This window comes from Strongylocentrotus purpuratus, unplaced genomic scaffold (assembly GCF_000002235.5).
Source record: "Strongylocentrotus purpuratus isolate Spur 01 unplaced genomic scaffold, Spur_5.0 spur5_scaffold_6, whole genome shotgun sequence".
In the NCBI taxonomy this organism is placed as follows: domain Eukaryota; kingdom Metazoa; phylum Echinodermata; class Echinoidea; order Camarodonta; family Strongylocentrotidae; genus Strongylocentrotus; species Strongylocentrotus purpuratus.
The window spans coordinates 40,426,079-40,441,950 of record NW_022145612.1 but is presented as its reverse complement, the minus strand read 5'-3'; the positions used below and the strand labels follow the sequence as shown (position 1 = coordinate 40,441,950).

Genomic DNA, 15,872 nt, shown 5'->3' with positions numbered 1-15,872 from the left:
GATACCCGCTCCAAGACTAAATTGCAGGTACAAACCCTTGTGCATAAAGGTGTCTGCAATATGAGACTACAGTAGGCTCTGTACTTTAGCAGCTATTGTTTGACACAGCCAAAAACTTAAATATTTAGACTCTGCTCAAGGGTTTAGGTGCAGACTACTCCAAGCCTCAAACACAAGTTTATTGTATACATGTATGTATGTATGTAACTATAGATGCTATAACAAGAATTATTGGTTTGCATTAATCATTCTTTATGCGCTGCATGCTCTGTGTTATTCTTCTGACATGTGGCTGCACAAAACACTTACACCTCCATTTTCAGCATAAAAGAGTGCATATAACATAAATTAATGATATTTTCTTTAGAATTAGGATCAGTAGTTAATGTACATACCGGTACATGTAGAAGACAAAGACCATGGGCAGGCAATGTCATATGTTCAGCATTTCTGTCAATTGAAGATTTTTTTTACATGTGAATGTACAACATATTTTGTTAGCAAAGAGAAAGAGAAAAGAAAAGTGGTATACATGTATTTGCATTGTACAATGTAGATTATTGAATTATTGTTTTTTTTCCTTTCTTGTTTTGAAATGATTCTCAAATCAATGTGAATATTTTTAAGCTTTAAGAAAAAAAATAATGAGAAATTATTTGATTTGAACGGCAGCATAATATGAAGATGAGATGAAGCAATAATTCCAACATAATGTTCATTACGGTATACCATTCTATTTCCTAATTACTGATTCCCAAATAGTGCATACCATGTACCGGTATGCAACTTTTTGTAAATTGTATATAAATTGTCATTTTAGTTAATTTCATCATACAAATGGCATTTCTCTGCATTCAAGCTGACAAGCTGTTAATGCACTGGATATTTTTATAGCTGCTCATCTTTTGTCCTTTAGTATGGTTGAATGATACCGGTCAGGGTGTTTGGTTGCCTTGTAAAGATGTCAGGATTGCAGCAAACACAATACACCCCCCCTCCAAAAGAAGAAAAAGAAAGAAAAAATATAAAATGGACATGAGACAGATATAATTCTGATTGAAATGTGGGAAAATACAGAAATGCTCTCCAGAGATTTCTGGACTTTGCATGGGATACAAACAATGGACTCATGTTGAGGTGTAGTGATTGGTGAGCTTAACTCTTCTCCAGATTCGATTGGGGGGACGATCAAATCGTCATTCGTTCGTCATCCCTTTGTTTGGACGTGAATTAACAGTAGATGAGAATTCTGTATCCAATGCAAACCTCACTGCTATTTGCGGTGTAATCTTGTACAGTCTTCTGTAAATTGTGTCTAGTCATGTTGACTCCACGTGGAGGGGTTCCCCAGCACAGTTCCCTGGTTTCTCCATCACCTCCCCGCCCGCCCCATTCCCTGAATCTCATCCCCCAGACCTTATCCTCAAGACCTCATCCTAACCATGAGGAAAAGCAATATAACGAGGTGGGTAATTTGATATGGCGTGCGTAATGAAGGGAGAATCGAACCTCCATTCCGAGTCGGCCCTGTAATTGAAGTTGAAGCACATGCCTGATGGTAAGGGATGCCGTCCCGTAGATTGTCTCATTGTGGCCCATGCGGGAGAATAGCGATGAGAAATTAGATGACTGATGGGCGTCCTACCTAATGTAACAATGCTGGGGGGTATTGTAAGGAACAGTTCATAGAGTCATGAACTTCTGCTCCCATTCTCTGTGATCCACAGAGCTTGAATGAAGATGCAGTTGCTGTCTTATAGTGTACATTATCAACAAAGGAACGCTGTTGTCTGCTGAGAATCCCAAAGGCTTTAATTCATTATAAAAGAAATTCTATTGAAACAGAATTGTTTAGAATTCATTAAGGTATTAGCCCTTTAGGTTTGGAATAACCATATTAAAATTACCATAATTATCCCCCTCCTTGTTTTGAAATTGAAGAAAAAAAAACCCAACCCAAAACAGTTTGTTTAATACCCTTTGCACATCAGCAGATGTTTCAAATAGAGACAAAGTGAAAGTTGCAATATACACATACATTACTCATTTACAAACAGAGACCAGCAAACTGATGAATAAAGTATAACTTTGTGAACACTTCTTACATTGTATTGCGCTGTATTCGAACAAAGTTAGATGAATTTCAACGTCAATTGAAAGTAAAATACATGCAATCACAGCTTGCATACTGAGAGTAAGCCATTGCAACATTTCTTATTTTAAGACACAAACTTCCTTCGTTGCTGCCTCTGTGAAGGAGTTCTCCTCCCACTCTCTGCCCACATGAGAGTATTTAATTATGATACACTTTCACTTTGATTCAGTAATATATTTGGTTGAGGTTTCATATCATGCACAATTCTTTTTACAAGGATATATTGTAAATTACATGAACAATGTACATGTACATGTAGTTGGCAATATTATGTACAATTGTGTGACATTGAAATAATTTGCATTAATTACTAATGCCATATTAAGTACATGTTAATATGAAATACAAGGTTAATGTGGTTGCATATTACAGGGGAAGCACAAGAGGTTACATGTCTAGAAAGATGTTGGTCAGGAAAGAAAAACGGTAGAACCATTTTTTCTTCCTGATCATACAGAACTATTTTTCCTTCCTGACCAACATCTCTGTACATATAGTTGCTCGAACTTGTTCCATTGAATCTAATTTTCTGAAAGGCAGACCACCTAAACTGTTTGTTGTAGTGGTTTTTGGTTAAAAACCAAAGCAGGTTTGACCAAATACTCAGGGAACTTGAATCTCTTGGTTTTCCCCACAATACTTCAGCCTGAGCATGTATCTTGTGACAGCGTTATGTCAAGTTTCTTCTTTCGAACCATGGCTTCTTTGTCAAGTTTAGTTTTGCATACAGAACTTGTGTTTTTAAGCGGTTTGCATGTTTTGCTTTCAGCTACGGTTCTATACTCATACTGTAAGTCTTTATTTAAGGCAGGGAAAGAATTGACACGGTGGATGAACTTGTGCATCTACACAGGGTTTTTTTGCTCATATTTTGGAGGAAAAAAAGGAAATGTAAACTTAACGTCTTCAAGTTAGTGCCTTTTTCATAGTGATGTACATGTAGGTTCAGTATGTAATTGATGAAAGTTTAAGGGTTGGTGAAGGTTACTAAAATACCCCAAAACCAAAATCAAAACAAAACTACAATAAAACACCACTAACTGCCTTTACAATGTTAAATCTGAGATGGTGATATGGTGTTTAAATTGAAGCCCTAAAAAAATTGCTCTTCAAAATATCAAGAAGTGCCTCAAAAAAGTAAAAACCTTTGAGTGACCGGTTTTACCATACACGTTTTCCCCAATGTTGTAGTGTTGTGAAAACCGTTTGGCAAATTATGCAAAATTTGATTTTGATTTTCAATCATAAATATCTTGATAATCAGACTGGCGATCGGCTTGTAAAAGTTATGGGGTTCCTGACTGACCTAAATGTTTATAATTATCTTTGCAGCATGAGCTGAATCAAGGATTTTTTTAAAGGATCTAAGACATAGTTACCAAAGTAGGATTTTAATTCTGAATAAATTACTTTTGAAAAATGAAAAATATTCAGAATAGTGAATTATTTTGTGATTGTATCTAATGAAACCACAGAACAAAGTGGTCTACTTACATGAAATGTACATGTATCTTTAGGGCAACAATTTTATTGCTTCTAGAGCTCTGTCGTTTAAGACCTCATAATATACTACTGTACATGTATGAGCAGCTCTGAAAAAGCGCCTATGGTAGCCAGACGCGGTATTAATTTGTGTAATTTTATTAGGGACTGATGGAGAGCATGTACAAATCACTTTGAAGTTGAAGTTTATGGTTCACAGGCGGGATGAGCGTGATTCATTTTGGGTCGGCTAATCATTAACAAGCCTTTAAATTTTGAGAGCGTCCAAATTGGCATCAGCCCGCGGTTCCTGTCTGGAGAGGGAGCCTTGAACCGGCAATCAGCGGTATTGCACCGTTTTGGGGGAAGGTACTTCAAATTGATTAAATTACTACAATCACAAATTTGACGTTCATTTCAGGGCAATTATGGCGTGCAATAGCACTCTAATTAAAGTCTGGCATCATCCACATGTAATGGAGGGGAAAGATACATGGGTATTTATTGGTGATGAGGGAACAGACCGAGTGCATACATGTATGAACTACAGTCTACAGTCACTTTTTCATAAACACTACTAAAGCCATATGTTTAAGATTTATATGTAAATCATTACACAAATTACCACTTCAAGGTTATTTTTTAAAGCCCCACTGCACTACTTATTTATGTAGCTACTTGTGCCCTCTGTATAGCAAATAATGCCCAATCGATGACTGTTGATCCCCCATGGTCCCCTTTTTCTTATGTTAATTGAGAGCTGTTTTAAAGAGATAAACACCTAGGCTTTAACTGGACCCGTTTTTTTCAAGAAATTTGTGTTTTACCAGTTTCATTCATGAATCAAAAATATCCAAGCAGTTTATAGTACCGGTTGACACTTGACAGCAAATTTTAGAATTGAAACTAAAAACGTTGGTTCGAAATGTTTCCATAATTTAGTTCATTCAATTAATACAACATGCAGTCAAGCCTGTCTATTAATGCCTAATAGAGTAAATGACCATTGCCTTTCTACATGTACAGTTTTGTAGGTTCTAGAAGTTATAGAACACACATTGTTTCTTCTTGAGGGAGACAAAAGACATACATGTAGCCACTATAGACAGGAGGCCTTTATATAGAGGTGGCCTTTATATAGAGGTGGCCTCCTAGACAGGTTTGACTACTTATCCATGCAATAGGCCGACATGTGCAGTTGTACACTGGATATGCGTAATATTTTGAGGTGTTGAACATTATACTGTGTACATATATAGCTACCATGTACATTGTACAGTGTTCATGTATGAACATCCGTTAAGGTCGATTTTGGTATGAAATTTCAACAAACCGAAACAAGCTTACATGTATGAACCAAGCTTATGAACCATTCAATTTTATTTGAATGAGTGGAATGCAGAGTTGCGAACGGATTGCTGGCTTTCTCTCTTCTTCTGGAATGTTTGCTAAATTGGTAACAATCAAAGTCTATTTACATACAAGAATAGATTTTCTTTGGTAATTCTTGCTTGATAGTTGATACATGTACAGGTAGGCCCTGAATGCTTAATTTGTTAATCTGATAAATTGGCCTCAATATAATTATACATGCAATGAAGTCACCAAATTTGCTTCCGGTACTTAATAATTAGAATTTTTAAAGTCATACATGTACTGTAAAAAAAAATCATGATTACTGGTACAGAAATAGAATGAAGCAATCATTGCTTTATTTCTGTAATCATGATTTTTATTTTTGCTTTCAGTTTCATGAAAATGACGTTTCAAACCACAGAGAGCAAATGTTTATTTGAAAGGTTACGTCCGTCATGAACTCCCCTGACTCCCACTTTAAGGTTTTGAAAGCATGCAAAAGTGGGCTTAAGGATTTACATTGAAGATTGGCCAATCCAATGAATATATAGCAAGAGTAGAACACAAGGCATAAAAAGGATACTATAAAAAACAGTTACATGTACATGAATAATGTAATTTGGAAAGCTTTCAGTTTCATGAAAATGACGTTTCAAACCACAGAGAGCAAATGTTTATTTGAAAGGTTACGTCCGCCATAAACTCCCATGACTCCCACTATAAGGTTTTGACAGCAAGCAAAAGTGGGCTTAAGGATTTACATTGAAGATTGGCCAATCCAATGAATATAAAACAACTGTAGAACACATGGCATTATTAAGGATACTAAACAAACATTTACATGTATAATGTAATTTGGAAAGGGCATAGAAACATACAGTTTACCAGTAATCTACATGTTTATGATATATGTACAGTTTTGTATGCATATGTTGCAGTTTGTATGCAAAACTGATAACACTTGTGACCAGAAATGCTAAGTACTTGCAAAATAATATAGGCAAATGGGATCAATTTCACCAGTGTCATATCACTGACGAGGTAATGTTTATTTTTGTCATCAAACTGATTTTGTGACACTATTTACAAGAACAACACCTCGCTTCCTAGTATAATTCTAAGGTTTTTTCCCCAAGTACTGAAACAGATTTATTTCAAAGCCTCACAGCCCCCTCACTTGAATAAGTTTCTTTTCTGAACAGTTTTATGGAAAACATTATTTATAATGATACTGTAGACTTGCAATATGTAAAGCTTTGGGGTTACATTAGATTTGCTAATTTGGAGTGTCAGAATAAAGTAACCTTTTTCAATCGCGATTTCGATTCATTACAAAGGTGACAGGTGATGTCTTTTTGTTGCAGAGTTGCAGTGTCACATTATTCTTGTATTTGCCAAGAATTAGAATAAAATCTTAAGTGATGTCTTCATCAGACAACAGACGTCATTGCTAAAATTATCTGAGAAAAGAAATAAGACCCACACCCATAATAGGATTAGGAGGATGGCTAAGAATAATAGAGGTTACAGAAGACCTGGGGTGGGGGAATGGGGACAATATGGTTCACCTCATCACTACTATAGCGGGACTAATTTTGTATGACAAATTTTGCCATTGTTTACATTTCATTTCATTTCATTTCATTTCATTACAAATGGCCATTGTTTACATTTCAGCTACACTTCCAGCTTTTAATATTCCCACAGGCCTTTTCTGATTTATTATTGTACCCGTCATCTCATCTGTGATTTTCATTTCATAAGTGTGTCGCACCATGTTTGATCTTTGAGAAGCCAAAGAGTGGACAAAATTAAAGGTGATTCCCGACTTCTAGGACATGTATGATAAGATCCTTATACTTATAAATCGAATTAAAGTATGTAGGCCTATGCTTGAAAAAAAAGAGAGGCTTTTTATAAGCTGTTATCAGTACCAAGGGTAATTGAAAAAAAGTACCGGTAGTCAGTCAATAACAGTGGTAATGCATTGCCCCATATGGTCATATCTGTGTTGGTTCATTTTTGTGTGTGTACATGATCATAAGCAGATTTTCAAAGTTGTCTTTTCCATTCTGTTGGTTCCATAAACCATGTGATGCAACAAGGTTTCCACATTTGGTTCTTTCTTAAACATTTTGAATGACTTTTGAATATTCAAAAAGCAAAATAAATTCATTACCGGAAGAAAAGAAAAAAAAACTGTTATACCAGTAGAACAAGAGGCCTCTAAAGGCTAGTTCTTCGGTGTTCTTCCATGCATGGATCTCGGTCCTTTGTTACTGTGGGTGTGGTGTTGTTTGAGAAATGTACACTGTAACCTGTTCTATAAACTCCACACAACTCTCTTGTCCCATTCACAAGTTTAATGGGGAAGCACTGAACTGATATCTGTGACTGTCACCCTGTTTGAGCTCGATGCAGACAATTTTTAGAAACAGGAAGTATAGGAAAGAATAACTTTGAGCACAGCCACATCATACATACCGGTACATGTGTTAAACTTTTCTTACACCTCTGTGCAAGCCTTAGATGTAGCTGTAAGATACAGTACATGTACATTGTACCTGTATCATACAGTATTGGGAACATAGGCCTGTATATTTCTTTTTCCGGAGAACTTAACTCTGCTCTTCATATCTCATGAAAAGGTGCTTTATAAATGTACTTTTATTATTGCATGTATATTGTCATATTATAAAGGCATTAGCTTTAAACAAAGGGCCTTCTGTCTCTCAGCAACATTTCCAGGAAATTGATCTTGAAAAATAACAAACATACCAGGCACATTCCAATTTTTTTAATCACCTCTAAATTTAACTGAGCAATTATAAGACCTTGTCAAGCAAGGCAAGGCTGCTGAGATTCCCTGTACAAAATGATATTTTATCAATATCCTGGCAGGTTTTATTTTCAGCATGTTGCAATATTATCCTTTTAAAGATAAAGACCAGTTATGGTCATGCGATTGCATTGTGAAAGAAACGTTGCGGAATCGATCAGAAAAGGTTGATCATCTAGCATATAAGTATTGGTGTGTACTGCAAGGTTCAGAAATTTGGCCCAGTTTTCGTAAAGTTACAAGCACTGTAGTGCTGTACACAGAAAGATGTATATGGGACTACGCACACTTGCGCGACACATGCGTTTATCTCTCACACACCAATAGAAAAACTAATTTACCAAATATATCAATTAGTAGGCAGTTTCCCGGCAAATTGTTATCATCATGTATTAGTCAAAACGTATTCTTTCACATGATTGGTAATACGAGCTTCCATTTCATTTTTTTAAATTGGGGCGTTTCCAATACTGGTCTTTACCTTTAATTGTAAATCTACCCTGAAATTTGGTTCATGTAGGTGCTGTGCTTGTAGCTTGTCCGATGGTATTGGAGGTGCCATGCAGTTAAGATTTAATCGTGTGTCAAATACACTCAGTGGGGGTGGAGTGTTTCTCAAGCTGAATCAAAATACAGACAGGTGGCCGAGTCATGTCTGCGCTTCATGAACCCTTGTAGCTTGACTGCTCTCTAAGACCCTGTTCTCATTTACAAGGGTGAGCTGAGGGTCCTGCTTCTGTAGCACATGCTACTGTGGCACCTATCATGGCGTGTGCCAGGGAGACCCACTGGCACTGGTTGCATTCATACCTGTAGTTGGTTTGGGCGATCCATCGGAGGACCCCCCTTTTTAGAGGTTTTGTTGCCATGAAAGTGTGAAACCTTCGCATACCATAGAAGGCCTACACCTTTCCTGCATTCTTACAAAACCTCTACTTGATTTTCTACATGAAAGGTGATCAAGGTCAAACCATTTTCCGGTGTGCTAGCAGGATACGCTCAAATTTATCTTTATAAGTACTAAATCGCTATACAGGAATCATATACATGTAGCTCTACAATAGGTAATTCATTTCTCTGTAGTCTGAACCAGAACGTCGTATAAAGAAACATATTTAATGAAACATCGTATTTTGAAACACCTGTTTTAGCATCGTTTAGAACAAAAAATCAGTAAAGTATCAGCATCCTGCTCTAGGCAGAACGTTTATCATTCGAAAATTGTATAACTTTAATAGCAGGATTTTCGTTAGCAGGCGCTATGATTGGCCAGATGTCATGTCAAATGATATCCTCAAAATTAGTTTCTCTCGATACGATGGTGTTTTCAAGTCTGTACGTTCTTTTCGCTTTGCAATGGATCTTTAATTCATTTCTTAAAACGTGTTTCTCATTAATTTTATCTAGTCTGAATGGCTATACAGGAGTTAGCTCAATGTTGCACGTGCTAGACCCATCTTTCTCACCTGGAGCACCTACAGGAGGTGCTTCAAGCCGTCTGTTTTGAATTGATGCGGCATGCCATTGGGTCGTCTGAAATGATGCTGCTGTATTCTTAAATACTTCAGACGATAGCGCGATCTAGTGTGCCCTAGATCTTGAATGGGAACAGGGTCAGAGTCTCTCCATGCAGTATTAGGAGTCAGTCTGGGCAGGTTGATCAATACGTGCATACTTGGACAGGTTTTTAGCTCTCGGCCTGTTTTAGTGGCAAGAATCTAAGCACGATTTCATCCACGTGATCTCAGTATTGGATTTTTGAGTTTTTTAACTTGATCTACAATACATTTATCTTTCCTTTTGTATCAATGGAATTATGACTTTGAATGACTTTTCCATATATCAATGTAAATCATTCAGAAAACCCTGCACAATTGACTTTTATTTCAAGCAATGTTCATATATTGAAAACACTTGAAAAACTCTAAATTAAGCCTGAGATGAATCAAAATAAATTATGATTTTTACTCTTTAATAAGTTTAAGTGATTGATTTCCATTCACTCGCGATATATAAAAACTTGCCCCCAACATGAATTTAATGCTGCTCCAAATATTCTTCCTTTTGAAATTGTATGTCCATAGGTCTAATGTATCTCAGTTCATAATAACTACTGATATTGCCGATTGAACTGTAGAAAGTGTGTTCATAAATTTACATGGGAGTAAACAAATCTCTGCTCATTGTTAGTCTATGTAATTGGCAACTACAGTGTACGTACATGTAAACTAACTTTTGCTGGTGTTATGGAAAGAACCGCTAAATGACCCATTTTGCTGTTTATTTCATTACCTAGGTTACTGAACTGGGTTTGTCCTGGCAAAGATAACGAGACACCCTCAGGCCTCGCCAATTTCTAGTGACATAAAACGTGTAGTACTCTGTTGATGCATGTTTAGCCAAGATATAGCAAGCCAGCTTTATTTCATATCATGTTAATTTACTGTTGTTGATATGTAAGTGAAGGCCATTGCCGTAATTTGAAGTAGCCTCGGTTTGGTCATGAATATGGGCCTGTTATCATTATCCTAAACTCAGACTTACAATGTAGATGGGTCATGGATATGGACTTGTCCTCAGGCCAGGTGGTACGTGCCTTTGTAGATGGGTGTGTGATCATTATCCTAAAGTCAGATTTAGCTGGTTCATTAACATACAATGTAGTTTTGTTATCATTATCCTAAAGTCAGCCTCAGATATGGCAGTATACATTGGCATGTTATCATTATCCTGAGCCTCACATGGATATCATTCATGAAATAACATCCAACTACCGGTACATGGCTCTTTGTATACTGTATAGGCATGTTCGCATTATCCCATATTGAGAAATTAAACTCAACGAAAGTTTGCAGAAAAAACATTTTCTGTGAGTGTGAATGCTAAACAGATAAATGTATGTTGTAGGTGAGTAGTTATTATCACATGTCATTGTTCTACCCAATAAATTAGTACTTTACACTCACGTAATCATTTTGCCAAGTGTGGACAGTTACCAAATAGTTTGAAAAATATGACAAGTTGAACACTTTTATGATAGCAAGAACAACTGCCATGTGCCAACCTTGTTACAGAAGATCAAGGCAAACCCACAATCAAACTGTAAACTTGGTAATAGTAGTATAAACATGTTTTTCTTCATAATCAAGCAGATAAAATTGTTAATAGTTCACACATTCTACGTCATAATTTGTTGGCACTGTGATCCAGTTTTGTTCTTTTACGTAGGATATGAACTTGGGATCAACTTTGTTTTTTCTTGTTACACTACCCAAAACAAAGGAACCTACATTGTCTTTAAATGTATAAAGGTGATGCAGACTTGTTTATTCTTTGCAGGGAGGATGTGGTGAGAATGGTTTTGCTACTGTTGTTTGTGATTGATACTATAGGAGGAAAAAAATATAAGAAAAGAAAGAAAAATGAGAAGAAAAGTGAATAGTATTAGTTGATAGCTCACATTGAAATATGTTTTTAAGAGGAATATCATAAGAGTCGCTAAATTGTACAGGAATCTTTAAAAACTCTGAAAAATTCATTCGTTTGTCATCAACTTTTTTTCTTCTTCTCTGCTGACCTGTTTTTGTGATCTTTTATTCATTTAAATCAGCAGGTCTTGAGACTTTTCCTTTAAAATTACTACTTAACACTTCCTTCATTTCAAGGTCAACCATTCAAGCGCCAGAATATCCAAGTTGTGAGATAGTGGCTTTTAATTCTCCTTAGTTATAAACGCTCACCCTCTCCCTTTAAGAGTACTTCGCACTTCCTTTGTTTTTAACAAGGTCAACCATTTACTAAGCGTGAATATCCTTAGTGTGCCATATTGGCCTCCTATCCCATAGTTATCTCCCTCTCCTTTTAAAGGTACCGGTATACACCCGTTTTGGAAACGCCCCCATCTCAATAATTGAAATGGAAGCTCTTATTACCAATCATGTGAATGAATATGTTACGTGATGATACAAATTTTGCCGGGAAACTGCTTACTAATTGATATATTAGGTAAATTATCATATCTATCCGGAATGGATAGATATCACATACATGTAGTCCCATTTTCATCTTTCTGTGTATGTTACAGTGCTTGTAACTTTACCAAGACTGGGCCAAATTTCTTATCATTTTGATATTTCCAGAACTTGCAGTACATACCAATATGCTAGATGATCAACCTTTTCTGATCAATTCCACAACGTTTCTTTCACAATGCAATCGCATGACCAGAACTGGTCTATACCTTTAACAGTACTCAATACTCACTTAAATTGTGTCATGTCTTCTGTAGTGATGAGTGTGTGGACCTACACTTGAACTTTATTTTTGATGCCAGCCTTTTATTGCATCAGACTGTCCCTCTTAGGGCCATTGTACAACTATCACTCCCCTTGAACAGTACACAACTTTTACTTTAATAAGTGTGTCTTTTGTAGTGATAAGTGCATGGACCTACACCTGAACCTGGTTTTAAGGTCAGCATTGTACTGCACCAGACCATCCTCTTTGTGTCATTGTGGCTTGTAACTGATATACTTTTAGCATAGCCAGGTGGTCTCCAATTAAAATAGGCTTGCACTGCGGCCAAGTTTCAGTCCGCTAGGAGACTGAACTGTTAAAGGTGTAAATGTGATCAGAACGCTTTTCTTGTCATACATCCCTGTTTAATGTCATTGAAACATTCCGAAACCGAAGTTGACATGTGTCGACCCTCAGGGACAATCTTGCCACAAAAGACCATTTTCGTAATGCACGCTTCAATTTATGGAAGCCTCTCATTTTGTGCTTATCATAGAATACGAGTAGGGTGTCCACTCGTCGTCCTAGATTCAATCTCTTGCAAGCGGCAGCAGTTATTGCTATGTTTTACACCCAGATAACTTACCCAAGACTTTCAATTTCATGTACTTCTACATAACTCATTAGACAGTTTTCCAAAAGCCTGGCAAAAAAAACTGTTTTTGAAATTTTAGGTCTCTGTTTAACTTATTTCCTTAAAGCTATGTGTACCAGATGTTTTCCTTGGATTCTAGGAGATATAGAATCAAGTTTTACATTGCATATTCCCTCCTCAATAAAAAGTAACACAATGGTGATACAAGTTAAAGACATTTAAAAGTTCATCAGGTTATGTCATAAAAGAATAAAACTTAATAATAAGTTGAGGGGAAACAAATAAACCAAGACACCACTTGTCTTTCGCAGTGGAACCCCATCAAACATGAATACACTTTAGTGACTTTACCATGCTACATGTTTATAAAATAACATCAAGAATCTGTAACATGAACAAGGTCCATGCAAGAAGAAGTGACGCAAGAAGGGCTTGTTGTTTAGTAAAGAAAGTAGCAAGGGATCTACCCTGTGAACCATCGGGGGAGGAAGTTGTTGAGAGTATGAGTAATTAGTGTTAACAGCAGGTATGAGAAAGCCAGGAAGTTGGGTAGCAGTTACAGTGCCAACGATTAACACTCATCAAATTCGTAAATCCTTTCCTACTTGGGTATTGGTAATACGGGGATCAGAGGTGGAAATGAGAGAATTAGCACTTTGCCGGATGGTTAGCGGAATGTAAATGAGATGTTGTTTTAGTGTTTTCTAAACGAAGCAAGTGTGTTATTGAGTGGCTAATTAAGGGAGTTGTTTTTAAAAGGGTGTGTACCAATACTTAGGCCACTTCCGTTTCTTATTTCAAGGCTACAGTATCTTTTGTCAATGCAAAATAATGAAAGTAATGAAGATCAATTTGAATGATAATAAAGATGATTTCTTGAGTTTGTTTCATTTGAGTGGCTTTGCAGCGTACATGTACAGCATTAAAGAATACCCATACTGTCCAAATCCCAGTCAATATTTATTAAAGTATTATTTTCAGTTGTGACTTTGTCAGTTGTTAGCTGAGATTCATGTTTGAAAAATTGAATGAATATTTATTTGTCCTCATTTAGCATTTTATGATATTATGCGAAAGCACAACTGAGCTTGCCTTGCACAATAAAATCAAAATATCAGGATAAATTACCATTTATGACCCATAAAAAATAATTAATGGTTTTCATACGAAACTTTTCAAGAGCCATATAATTTACTTCATATTTTATGAATATGCTTTTGTGCAATCATTCAATATTTCTAATTTCTCTTTTTCAGATATAAGACACCATCTAAGCGAGCAGTTGAAATCCTTAGACAACCGAGCTGAGAATCAGAGAGAACTTATCACAGATTACCAGGAGTACTTTAGACAAAGGTCAGAGATCGAGACACAGTATGCCAAAGATCTTGAAAAGCTACACGATCGCACCGTTCGGAAACAAAGGCAATCACAATCACAGTAAGTATTCTTACATTTAACATTTAATTGTTCTCATATTTATGTCTAGCATACTGTTTATTGGAATGCACAAAGATATTGATTAACGGTTCAAACGCTTTAACAAAACTTTGAAAACACCACCTCTATTTCTGCTCTCTGCAGATGACTTTAAATGTATCAAGTTCCCAATTTCCCTGGCACTACCAGATAAGTTGACAGTCAACGATGTATATCGCATTTGTCCACCTGGGCAAATCGAGCTCACCGATTTGTATATAAATATCATATGGCAAGGATTGGGCAAGTGATCCACTTTTCCTGGCTCACTGACCTTGTTTACAATATATAAAACCTAGGCAAACATGAAGAAGCACAATATGCAACTCTATGTGCATATAAAGCTTTCAAGTAAATAGAAATATAAAGGTCATTCATAACAACTGTTTCTAACATAGTATGAAATTGATATGAAATTCTAATTTGACCTTGCATCAACTCTTCCACTGTCATCACCTTACAAACTTTCCCCTTCCTCCATGAACCTGTGTGCGCTCTTTTCTTCTTAGATTTCTAGTAGAGAGTGAACTTGGGCTTTGAAAGACTTAAGAAACCTTTTTATATAGACATCTGTGTTAGTAGGCAGCCTTGATAAGTCTTGATCTCAAAGTGATTTAAAAGTGATTCTGGAAGGCATCTAAGGGCAAATCCACCATATTTTCATGTAGCCATACAGACTATGGGAGATCTATAAGAAACTTGAATAAAGAAACGTTGGATAGAGGAACAGTGTGTAGTGGAAAGAGCGTACAGACAAGAAAAGAACATTTTGTAAAGAAACATCATATAAAGAAACTAATTTTAACAAGGTCAGTTGAAATGACATCTTTTAATCATTATTGTATACTCAAGATAAGCCTCATTTATACGATTTGTGTACGATGCGATGCTAAGACTAGAGCGGAACCTTGATTCTTCATAAAGTTTTTGTTCGAATGATGCTCAAACAGGCATTCAATTATGAGTGAAGCCTGTAGATACACTACATAATTCTTTCAAGAGTGATGAGGTGGCACTGATAAACGCCCACTCTTGCTAATTAATCTTGAAGGAAAATGTGGTGTAACCGCAAGCTTGGCTCACACCTCTTTTCACCATGGAAGCCTTCAAAGATTACCAAACTTTAATGACTTATTGTATAGCTATATGAGATTCATATAGCTCTACGCAGAATACTCGTAATCAGACGGTATAGCTATACAATAGATGCAGGTAGTCTGAAAGCAGGGTTAGAATCCCTGTGCTTGAACTTCCATGTGGTAGACAGTGAGCTCGTTATTAGAGTCACTGGAAGGCCAATCTGAAATGGCAATTAGAGCGAGTGTGAGGTGGTTCATTGATGGGTTTCTTACTCGTGTAGCAGTATAGAGGTTCATTCATTCATTCCTTCTTTCATTCATCGGAGGATTGAGGTATAATATGGCCCTGTCACATGACAAGAAGAAAGACATAAGGAGTATTCAAGTTCTTAACATGACTGTAGGCCTACTGGCATTCACTTCCCCAATCTTGCAATGCAGTATTGTACAAATCCATACCAGTACCTTACATTTTTAGGCCAGTGTGGCATCTTTTGTATCAGCTAGAATCCAAGTGACATCGTAGGTGCGTTTACAAGTAGAGAAAAGTGAACTTTGGACCGCAGTTCAAATGTGCAAACTTTTTTTTTC

The 15,872-nt window shown here is 36.5% G+C and overlaps 1 protein-coding gene across 2 annotated transcripts in view; it reads left to right on the top strand.

Moving 5' to 3' along the window:
- LOC594484 (SLIT-ROBO Rho GTPase-activating protein 1) overlaps positions 1-15,872 on the top strand; it is an 81,892-nt gene that overhangs the window by 2,264 nt on the left and 63,756 nt on the right. For both annotated transcript variants that reach the window (XM_003724619.3, XM_011664051.2), the window contains exon 2: positions 13,980-14,163. In XM_003724619.3, the coding sequence (XP_003724667.2) occupies positions 13,980-14,163 (184 nt within the window). The remainder of the gene's footprint in view (positions 1-13,979; positions 14,164-15,872) is intronic.